The following is a 12,362-nucleotide window of genomic DNA, read 5'->3' on the forward strand; positions in this document are numbered from 1 at the left end:
TAGGCACCTATAACAACATCCAGATATTAACACCAATGTGTCTGCTAATGTGAATCTTCCTAGCAGATTTGAGAAAAAGGAGACATTATTAAACAGTGCCAGGTTATAAAACGATAGAAAAAAGATGGTATGCTTGCGTTGAAGGAAGTTCCATGGTTCTTTATATGACAATTGGCCAACAGAGACCAGTAACATTTTGCACATCAGCAAGAAATTTTGTTAATGTTATTACCAATTCTCATCAGAAGTCAATTAGCAAGGTATCTTACAATAGTTCCCAGTCTTCTAGTTACAAACTTTCATCTAGAAAGTTGGTACAAAAGTCCCAAAGAGAATTGGGCTTTTCCCTGTGCTCTCCCTCAGTTTGTGTGCAGGTAGGGAGAAATTAATTTATAATGCTGCCGGCAAAGTGTTGTGCCTCTTTCCAAAGACACAGGGATTTGTTGTGAAATGGTGAGAGTTCTCCTGGCGCAAATATAAAGATAATTAGCCTCCTAAAAATGTAGGGTGAGATATAAAAAATATATAAAATATACAGATGGAATAGCATAAGAAAGAAGTATGAATTATGTATATAATATGGTTTATTCTGTTAAGATGTATCATATAATGGATGATTTTAAAGTAATAAAATTAGTGCTGGTTGAACACATTTGAACCAGTAAGAAATTAAGTACCGTTAAAGGTAAACACATATAAATTTACATGTAAAAAAGGCTTTTACAAAACATATATAAATAAAAGTCCGTTGTTGTTTAAAAAGGGGTTTTCTTGCTCCCTTTTGGTCCAAGATAATAGTCTGTTGTTACAGTCCTGGAGGTAAAAAGAAGTCTTTTGCCATTGAAAAAATATATATATAGAGTCTATTATGTTCCGGTGTTCTTAGCCCATGGTATGAGCCTTCGTTGTATCAGTAAGATATACTTACGCTCTGGCTCTTACCTGAGTTCAGTGATGGCGGGCTCCTGAACTTCCCGATGTCTCCGGCGTGGAATGGATGGGCTTGAAGCGTGGACAGGAGCTGTGGATGACGTAATCGTCTCTGTCCGTTTTCTACGAGTCGCGACGTGTGCAGGTTTTTCTCCGGCGTTCCCGTAACTCGGCTGAGCTCAAAGCCGGACGGGTCTCCTGGGGAAAGTATGTGAGACACTCTTGGAGTGTAGGTCCAACGCATTTCGATCTCCACAAAGGTGGGTGATCTTCGTCAGGGCAATTAAGACTTGGAGAAAATGGACTGAGACGATTACGTCATCCACAGCTCCTGTCCACCGGAACATTAGAGACGCTAAATATATATTTTTTCAATGGCAAAAGACTTCTTTGCACCTCCAGGACTGTAACAACAGACTATTATCTTGGACCAAAGGGAGCAAGAAATCCCCTTTTTAAACAACAACGGACTTGTTTTTATTTATATATGTTTTGTAAAAGTCTTTTTACATGTAAATTTATATGTAATTACCTTTAACGGTACTTAATTTCTTACTGGTTCAAATGTGTTCAACCAGCACTAATTTTATTACTTTAAAATCATCCATTATATGATACATCTTATCAGAATAAACCATATTATATACAGTGCCTTGCAATAGTATTCACCCCCTTTGCATTTTTCATGTTTTGCTGCCTCGCAACCTGGAATTAAAATGGATTGTTTGAAGGTGTGCATCATTTCATTCACAGAACATGCCTACAACTGTGAAGTTGTGTTTTTTTTTATAGTGTGAATCAAACAACATTTAGGACAACATAACAGAAAACCTCAGCGTGCATAACTATTTACCCCCCTAAAGTTAGTACTTTGTCGAGCCACCTTTTGCGCCAATTACAGCTGCAAGTCGCTTTGGATAAGTCTCTATGAGCTTGTCACATCTTGCCCCTGGGATTTTTGCCCATTCCTCAAGGCAAAACTTCTCCAGATCCTTCATGTTGGATGGTTTCCGCTTGTGAACAGCAATCTTCAAGTCTGACCACATATTCTCAACTGGATTGAGATCTGGGCTTTGACTAGGCCATTCTAATACATTTAAATGTTTCCCCTTAAACCACTCCAGTGTTGCTTTAGCAGTATGCTTCGGGTGATTTTCCTGCTGGAAGGTGAACCTCCGTCCCAGTCTCAAATCACAGGCAGACTGCAACAGGTTTTGCTCAAGAATATCCCTGTATTTAGCACCATCCATCTTTCCCTCGACTCAAATCAGTTTCCCAGTCCCTGCTGCTGAAAAACACCCCCACAGCATGCTGTTGCCACCACCATGTTTCACTGTGGGGATGGTGTTCTTGGGGTGATGGGATGTGTTGGGTTTGCGCCAGACATAGCATTTTCCTTGGTGGCTGAAAAGTTCAATTTTAGGCTCATCTGACCAGAGCACCTTCCTCCATACATTTGGGGAGTCGCCCACATGCCTTTTGGCAAACTCAAATCCTGTCTTTTTATTTTTATCACTAAGTAATGGCTTTTTTCTGGCCACTCTTCCATAAAGCCCAGCTCTATGGAGTGTACGGCTTATTGTGGTCACATGCAGAGATTCACCAGTCTCTGCTGAGGAACTCTGCAGCTCCTTCAGGGTTACCTTTGGTCTCTGTGCTGCCTCTCTGATTAATGCCCTCCTTGCCCGGTCTGTGAGTTTTGGTGGCCGGTCCTCTCTTGGCAGGTTTGTTGTGGTACCATGTTTTTTCCATTTGATGATGATGGATTTGATGGTTCTCTTGGGGATCATCAAAGATTTGGATATTTTTTTTATAACCCAACTCAAAATTGTACTTCTCAACAACTTTGTCCCAGACTTGTTTGGAGAGCTCCTTGGTCTTCATGGTGTGATGCCTCTTGCTTAGTGGTGTTACAGCCTCTGGGGCCTTTCAGAAAAGGTGTGTTTATACTGACAGATCATGTGAAACTTAGATTTCACACAGGTGGACTTCATTTCACTAATTATGTGACTTCTGAAGGTAATTGATTGCACCAGAACTTTTGAGGGGCTTCATAGCAAAGGGGGTGATTACATATGCACATGCCAATTTTCAGAATGTTATTTATAAAGATTCTTTTTTATATATATTTTTCATCACATAAAATTCAGATAAAAAAATAAATAAATTACAGGTTGTAATGTAACAAAAAATGTAAAAAGCCAAGGGGGATGAATAATTTTGCAAGGCACTGTACACACTTCATACTCCTCACATATGCTACTCCATCTGTATATTTTATATATTTTTTATTTTGATATATCTCACCCTACATTATTAGGAGGCTAATTATCTTTATATTTGCGCCAGCAGAATTCTCACCTTTTCACAACAAAAGTCCCAATGTTGGAAATAATAGACCAAAGCTCCAAGTCAACGTTACTGGATTGTATATCCACTCTCCAGTCATATCATGCACAAGGCTGATGTGTTTTAGTGTTCCTCAGAGGCAGGGCTTGCTGGGGCCAGTAGTACCACATATAAATGTTACCTTCTTACATTTAACTGATTATTACCCCAACACTCAGTGGGGCTCATCCAGAGCACTCTATGTGTAGGAGAATCAAACTCGGCAGTGAAGGTGTTACATAGATAGATATTACATTGAAATCTCTTACCTATGGGGTCAAACTAGGGCATGCCAGATGATTGACTTTTTGGCTGCATTCTCTCCTCATAGTTAAGACCATAGCCCATGTGGACTTGGATTGCTCAAATTAACCCTTTTTATTACATAATCTCACACTTCTTCATATTACAAAATTTTACTCATAAAGCAACTTCTGGGCCCATTTTATAATAAGCTGCGATTTGCTGGACCTGGCGTCACTTGCCACTACATTTAACCTGCTTGAGGCAGGTGAAAAAAAATCCCTGATAAGCAGCCAAGTTTTAGCGATCGTAGCTGTGAAAACACATAGATCCATGACGATGTTAGGATCTGGGTTTGTTGTGGACCCGGGGTGGAAATAGGAGCAGACACCTGAACAGACTTAAACTGAAAAGTGGGTTTTTTAATGGGTGAACTTGCAGACATGTACACGGATAATATGAAGTCCAAAATATAGAGAGAGGGTAGTGATGACTAGAAACTGTAGTGAAGTATGAATGGGTAATGTCCAAGTAGTGGCAGAGCTAATAAAAGTCTTTGTAATCCAAATGGTCCCTGCAAGGCTGCAGACAGGATAACAGTTTACTGATTGATACTGGTGAGATGAAATCCAGGGAGGTTATGGAGTAATTTGATTAGTAGCAGCTGATGAGTTAAGTGTATAGTTGTACTGAGATAGCTCAGTGTAGAAACAGGATCAGCTGTGATATGAACCAACAGAGAGCTAGGTAAATGGAGGCAGTGTAGGTACAGGGTTAACTGCACACTCAGGTCCTTTGGCAGGGAAAGGGTTAACAGAAGGTGCAGGGTGGTTCCAGCAGGAGACTGGGAGCAGGCAGAGCGATGCAGGCTGCTTGGAAGCTGGGACCCAGCAAGAGCACAGGCGAGCACGGAACAGACAAGTCTCAGGAGCACAGGAACTCTCTCACAGCATGTGCTGTGAAACACGTTGCACTGGCAACTATGGAGAGCTCTGAACTCCCTTAAGTACTCAGTGCAGGATCAGAGAGAGCATGTGGCACGCCAGGATTGGTGCAACTAAGTCACATGACCAGAAGCAAGATGGCGGCACCCATACCAGAACAGAATGGAAACACCACGCTTACCCCAGCCTAAATGACACAGTGCCTGCGGAACACCTCGCACAGCCGGGTGTTCCCGGTATGCAGTGGTTAGTAACTACCAAAAGTGGTCCAAGGAAGCACAACCAGTGAACTGGCGACAGGTACATGCACGCCCAAGGCTCATCGATGCGCATGGGGAGCGAGCCTCTCCCACAGAAGAGCCACTGTAGCGCAAATTGCTGAAAAAGTTAATGCTGACTATGATAAAGGTGCTGGTCCCTATCCACTGTCGAAAGCGCCTACAATGGACACCTGAGCGTCAGACTTGTACCATGCAGCAATGAAAGAAGGTGGCCTGGTCTGATAAATCACATTATCTTTTACATCATGTGAATGGTTGGGTGTGTGTGCGTCATTTATCTGGAGAAGAGATGGAATTAGAATGCACTATGGGAAGCTAGCAGAGGCAGTGTGATACTCTGGGCAATGTTGTGCTGGGAAACCTTGGGTCCTAGCATTCATGTGCCACCTACCTAACATTGTTGCAGACCAAGTATACCCCTTCAAGGCAATGATATTTCTTAATGGCAGTGGCCTCTTTCAACAGGATAATGCCACACTGCAAACATTTTTCATGAATGGTTTAAGGAACATAACAAAGACTTCAAGGTGGTGACTTCACCTCCAAATTCCCCAGGTCTCAATCCGATCGAGCATCTGCGGGATGTGCTGGAAAAGTCTGGGCCATGAAGACCCCACCTCGCAACTTACAGGATATAAAGGATCTGCTGCTAATGTCTTGGTACCAGATACCACAGGACACCTTTAGAGGTCTTGTGGAGTCCATGTCTCAACCGGTCAGAGTTGTTTTTAAAGTACGAGAGGGACTTATACAATATTAGGCAGGTGGTTGTAATGTTATGGCTGATCGATGTATATAACGTGGTTATTGCTAAATGAAAATAAAAAGCTATATCCCCTTATCCCTTACAAAAGGAAAAACTCAGGAAGAAGGAATATTTGTAAAGAAGCCTACAATGTAATGTATGATATTAATGAGTGGTAGGCTGACATGGAACCCAAGCCCCAATGTGTATTTATCAACAGCTCCATCAAGAGGTTTGTGGAAATCTAGGAACAATGCCTATAAATAGGTAGTATGGTTGAGGATGAAATCATAAAGAGAATTACATCTAGTACATTCAAAGGTAAGCAAGAGCAGCAATATAGAGGAGTGTCATAAAGAGTACTGCAAGTTAATACCATGACATCTGTGTAGCTGTAATGGAGTGCAACCAAAACAACATCATGGCAATGCCCTTTTGCACACCGCCTACATGACCCTTGACTCACCAGCATGATGCACCAAGATGCAAGGTACATGGTCCAAGCCAAAGGGAGGCAGGCGGTGATGGTGAATATGTGCACACGGCTGCAGAGGGGTGTACGTAACTATAACTAACAAAATAATGTATGGCACCACAAAAGGACACATAATATAGGTCCGGTCATCCACTCTTATTTCCTGCTGCTTCCTTTCGTATAACTACACTGTTTTGCATTATATGCATTTACAAAACAAAGTAATCCCCCACACATTCCTCCCTTTTATTTCTGTAGATTGGGTATAATATAACATATCTAAATGTAACCAGTGTCTGGCCTTTCTCCAAAGTAAACACGATGATATCTCATGTAGGTGTAAACATTCTCTTACCAAAAAATACTTTCTTCTCACAACGAGGACACAGGTTGGGTTCGCCTGTAAAAGTCGTTATACTGGAAGCTGAAAGAAAAAGAAATAGTGTTTTAAACAAGTCAGCGAATTAATGCAAATGAAATCTTGCAGAAATCTGTGATCACTTAATTGGAGGAAACATATTTACGAATGTATGAAGTGCAGACAATGGGCCTGACTCAGCATGGATTGCTATTGCCATAGAGTACGCAGACAGCCGATTGTTGTGTACTGCGCATGCGTATGCATCGCAGTGTTTGTGCGCGAGTCAGCATTGCGATCGTTCTCCGTTCACCTACGCAGATAGGAAGCCATCGCAGACAGAGGGACGGAACGTCAGCATGTGGGGGAGTGGTCGGAGAAACACAGACGTGCCTGTCCATTGAACACTGTTGCATGGGTGTGCATAAATTAGCCACTGTGATGGCATACGCAGCTTGTGTGCTCACTGCATGTAACGAGGTTAGCAATATCTGAGTAGTCAGACCTGTTGTAATACGATGTATACGTAGGTTTGCAAGGTATTACAGATGTGCAAAAGCGGTAGTGGGCGTCTCTATGCTGGCTTTGGGTGTCTCTATAATAGCTTTGCAATTGCAGTCATTAGCATATTTCCGCAGCAGACCTGCGTGCGTAATCGCAGATGTGAACGCAGTAGCGATCGATAATGAATAGGGCCCAATGTATAAGGTTTCTTTAATGCATAGACCCCAGAGAGCACAGGTCCTCATTTATGGTACATGTATTTTCACAGGCAGAGATAAACACTTAAATTTAATCCTAAACAGTAAAATAGTTTTCTATATTGGTAAAGATTAAAAATAAACACAAATCAAGAGGTGACATTATTAATCATTTAAACAGGTGCCGCATTTGGCCCACACATTTTCCATACATAAGTTTTAAAATGTTCCAAATGTCTTATATGCTTAAAACATTTTACTGGCTTAACACACCCAAGACTGGCAGTAGTTACTAGGCATCTTTGAGGGGAAACCTGTGAGACTGGCACCTTGCTTTCAGAACCGGCCAGAAACTGTTTTTCAAACCTATATTTGGAAAACTCATTGGAATCTCTTAAAATGTGAAAATTCACTGGAATCTCTCAAACTACAAGCACCAGCATGCCCTGATATCCCAGGCCTGCTGGGACCTGTTTTGACCGATAGAAAAGTACTTTACATAAACACATCTACACTAGGGTTGCTATAATATTGCTTTAATCAGGGATACATATGAATTATACAGGTTCTTTAACTGATTAAAACCAGGAGAATTGCAGACTTCGGGCTAATGTAATAGGGTCTGAGTTTTGAAAATGTGCTAATAGAGAGCCATACTCACACATTTTTAGAACTCACGTTATGTAAAGGGTGCAAGAACATGTAAACTCGCGGAACGAGTATGTATTACCGTCGGTTCAAATCCCGACGCTGGGAGCCCTAGAGGGGTGAGGATCCTGACAGCGGATTTAGGTAAGTAATGCTATCCCTACCCCCCCCCAACCCTCCCTTAGGGGTGCCTAACCGTAACCTCCCCCCCTAGTGCCTAACCCTAACCCCCCACTAAGTGCCTAAACCTAGCCCCCCGTTCCCGCAGCCTAAACCTAAGTCTCCCGGGGAGTGCCTAACCTAACCTCCCCTTTCCCTAGCCTAACCCTCCCCGGAGGGTGCCTAACCCTAAGTCCCCCCGGGAGCCCTGAAACCTAACCCCCCCCTTCCCCTGCGGCTGTCCGCGCCCGGCTTACCTTTGTTCGGTATGCCGGGCGTCAGCCTCCCGGCGTGGGTCTAATGACAGGCATCGGGATTTCAACGCCTGTCATTAGTACCCTGCCGGGATTTGACAGTCGGGAAGCCGGAGGTCGGCATTTCGACCGTCGGCTTCCTGACTGCAACCCAAACTCGCATGTTTCTCACACCCCTGCAGCTCACAATGGCAAATCTCGCATCCAGATGTTTTGCCATTGTGAGGATACAGCTTGGACAATGTAATAGAGTATTAATGACCTAAAACTCGTAAAAAAAAAAAGACCTTCTTCAGGCTAGCGAGTATAGTCTGAGCAGGTCCGAGTTACACAGAAACATGCACAGATCCATGAGATCCGTGCATGCTCTGTGTTAAAAAAAAAGAAAAATATAAATCCAACAGATAGGACATGCACCCATCTTGCAATGGTACATGGGTCCCTCTCGACAAGCTCCTAATATCAGATGAGTTGATGACTCATATTAATCGGGTAGATATCCATGATATAATTGTGTCGGATCATGCCCCTGTCTCAGTAGCCCTGTCTCATCCACACATGCACCAGACAGACCGAATTTGGCGATTCCCTTATTATTTAGCTCATTCGGAAGACTTTAAATCATATCGCACTTACCATCGGACTAACTATGTTGATGACAACTTAGAATATTGGGACCACCAAATTCTTTTTTGTAATGCCTCTAAGGCAGTCATGAGGGGCCACATTATCAGTTATGTGTCACATAAAAAGAAAGAAGCCAAGGTGGAATATAACTCCCTTAGATCCGCTATGATTGACTCTTTTCAGGCTTACTCTGCGCATCCATCTGAGGAGGCAAGGAATGCCTACAAGCAACACACCAACTACTAGAGACATATTTGGCAATACAAGCAAAGCATTCATTAGACTACACAAAAAATAAATATTATTGATGGGGGAATAGAGCTGGTAAACTGTTAGCAGTAATTTCGAAACCATCTTGACGGCGCCATACTATAGTTTCTTTGAAACATCCGTCTACAGGAGCAATCTTAACTAAATCCCAAGATTTTGCTGCCCAATTCCAGGAATATTATGAGAACGTATTCCGTTCCTCCCCAATAGATCCTGTAGTTCAAGAGGGTTTCCTAACAGAAGACGTGTTACCACAGTTAACCTCGGAACAGAGGGAAGCAATGGCATGTGATATTACATTAGAGGAGGTGAATATGGCTATATCGCGCCTTCCTAGCGGTAAATTTCCGAGCCCGGACAGTCTTTCGGGAGACTATTACAGCATGTTACAGCCTCATCTTCCTCCAACATTATTGGAACTGTATCGGGCGATTCAACCAGAAGTTCTCCTTACCCTGCTTTCAATGAAGCATATATCACTCTCATACCAAAACCTGACTGAATGTAGACTTTAAGCTTCTAGTTAATATCATGGCGATGCGGCTCCAAACTATACTTCCTTCTATTTTAAGTGAACAGCAATTAGGCTTTATACGAGGTAGACACGCAATAAAGGCCATACGTACAGAAGTAGCAGCAATAATGACTTCTCATGTTTCTCCAACGCAGCAGAATACTACTATTAAGCCTAGATGCTCACAAGGCTTTTGACATGCTGCTGTGGCCACATTTATTAAAGGTATTGGAGGAACGGGGCTTTGGGGCAGGGTTCATAGATTTGGTACGCTATTTTTACAACAACCCCTCCACCTCTTTACTAATTAATGGGATTATAGGACCTCGTCTTTCTTCTGGAGAGGGGTACACATCAGGGTTGCCCTCTATCTCCTTTACTATTTAATCTAGTGTTAGTGAGAACACTCCAAAACTAGGCAGTCTTTCGGGGCATAGGAGTAGGCCGCAAGTAAATAAAAATTTTGCCTTTTGTCGATGATATCCTTCTATATATAATTAATCCTGATCAGTCTCTTTCTGAAATATTTAATAAGATAGATTTATTTGGCTCCATCTCTGGTTTCCATGTTAATATATATATATATATATATATATATATATATATATATATAGATACTCTACGGTAAGAATATATGTCCTTCCTGGGCTACTAGATTTCTTTTACAATGGGCCAAAACTCATATACCATATCTGGGAATAGTTCTGCCCTGCAATCCCGCAGATAGGCTTAATATAGGTTGGGCTCTACGTACTCTTAAGCTGGCCACACACTTTACCAACTTACATCCAACCAGCCAACTTGTTGATTGGTTGGAATGAAAATCTGGTAAGGAATGGGAGTAACTGACAATCAGCAATTTGCTCCCAAACTCCGGAAAATGGACAAAAACTGTTGTTTGAACAAATTGTTTAGATCAAACATTTAACAAACTTGTCTGAACGACCATTTTCATCTGTTTTCTGGCATTTAGTAGCAAATTGCTGATCATCCTTTACTCCCATACGTTACCAGATTTTCATTCCAACCAATCAACAAGTTGGATGGTTGGACAGATAATCTTTAGATGTGTGGCCAGCTTTACAAATGATGTAAAGGGTTGGGAACGCTTACCACTGTCCTTCCTAGGGAGAGTTAATTTACTTAAAATGGTTGCAGTGCCTCGCCTACTATATCCTCTACAGTCACTCCCTATAACCTTGACGAAAGCGGATGTACAATTGATAAATGCCTTGTTTCGTAAATTTATTTGGAATGGGGGCCGTTCGCGAATTGCCTTACGCAAACTTTGCCAGCCAAACTCAAATGGAGGCATTCATTTTTCAGACATAGTAACTTACAATCACGCGGCCATCCTAAGGCATTTGCGTGACTGGCTTGATAAAACTTCTGTTTACACTAACACTTCATTGGAACAGGAATTTGTGGGTGACATGGATCTCATTTGTTTTCTCCACCAACATGACCAGGAAATACCAGATAATCTGAAACTAAATCTCTTTTTGTGAACGACCACGAAAGTCTGGCATATCCTCAGACATAAGGCGGGCTTAAATGTTTTCCACTCCCTTTACTTACCCTTACTCCGAAACCCTAATTTTCTGGACGGCATGGCTGCTCATCCCTTCATTTTGTGGAGACTAGCGGGGATATACAATATTGGATCTTTGGTATCCACAGAAAACAAACGCTTACTAAGCTATACAGAGGTTTCTTCAAAATTTGCCATGTTTAGCCCCTATCCTTTAGCTTTCCTACAAACTCGTTTTCACGTAACAAATGTTATTGGTCATTTTTCGGATGGGGAATGGGGTAATACTTTGAATTGCTTTTTAAAGCAACCTGTACCTATCTGTCTATTATACATTTTTGAGGGACATTTTGGACCATATTAAGATAACTGAGGGTATGGCTGGATAGTTGACCCACTTCCCTACTTTAACTATGTCAACACTGGAAAAGGCCTTTTTGTTTTCCAGGAAAACACTACCATCCAGCATGTACACTGAACTCTTTCTCAATATATATCATAATACCTATCTATCCCCACTCCGAGGTTTCCAAATGGGAACTTCGGGAAAGTCATGCTTGTCCAAAATGTCATCAGGAGGAGGCTGATACATATCATTGCCTCTGGGCCTGCCCCATAATCCAATATTTTTGGCACCTTAGTCGCCCCTATGTAGAAACGAAACTAGTTAAGTTTGTGCCTTTCACCCTGGAAAGGGGTATATTTGATTCCAATATACGAATGACTATGGCAAGAAGGAAACTTTTATTAGCTATCAATGCTGCTGGCATTAAAACAATTTTGGAGGGCTGGATAGACAGTACACCTCCTCAAATACCTCCGTTGCTGAACAAACTTTGGCCCTGATTCAGAGCCGGACGCTCTGACCAGAGCGCTCGCTCTGAATCAGGGCCCACCTCCATTAATATGGAGTGTCCTCCTGGACGCTCGTATAGCTGTGGGTCACCACCCACAGCATATACGAGCGTGCAGGATGATGGTCGCGATGGTCTTGACCATCGCGACCATCGAAACTGCGAACAAAAGCCTGCGGTTGAGTTTTTCAACCGAAAGGCCAGGAGTGATTTTGGCTCTGTCAGAGCCAAAATCACTCCCACTGACATCACTAGTGATGTCAGTGGGGCCGGCTTCTGACGGTAGGCGTTCGACAGCACGCCCCCTTTGATGAGACACTCCGAGCAAAGGAAAGTCCTTCGCTCGTCGGGTCTCGCGCATGCGCACGACGGAGCTCCCTCCGTCGTGCGCATGCGCAGTGCAGACCATCGACCCACTTGCGAGCGGACAGCCGCTCGCG

General features: G+C 42.6%; 1 protein-coding gene across 1 annotated transcript in view; it reads right to left on the bottom strand.

The window, feature by feature from the left end:
- Nucleotides 1-12,362, bottom strand: part of LOC148481402 (cysteine-rich protein 2-like) — a 191,454-nt gene that overhangs the window by 35,085 nt on the left and 144,007 nt on the right. Inside the window, exon 5 of the mRNA XM_088453533.1 lies at nt 6,362-6,430. Within this exon, the coding sequence (XP_088309659.1) occupies nt 6,362-6,430 (69 nt within the window). The remainder of the gene's footprint in view (nt 1-6,361; nt 6,431-12,362) is intronic.

This window comes from Taudactylus pleione, unplaced genomic scaffold (genome assembly GCF_031769625.1).
Source record: "Taudactylus pleione unplaced genomic scaffold, aTauple2 ptg000582l, whole genome shotgun sequence".
NCBI lineage: Eukaryota > Metazoa > Chordata > Amphibia > Anura > Myobatrachidae > Taudactylus > Taudactylus pleione.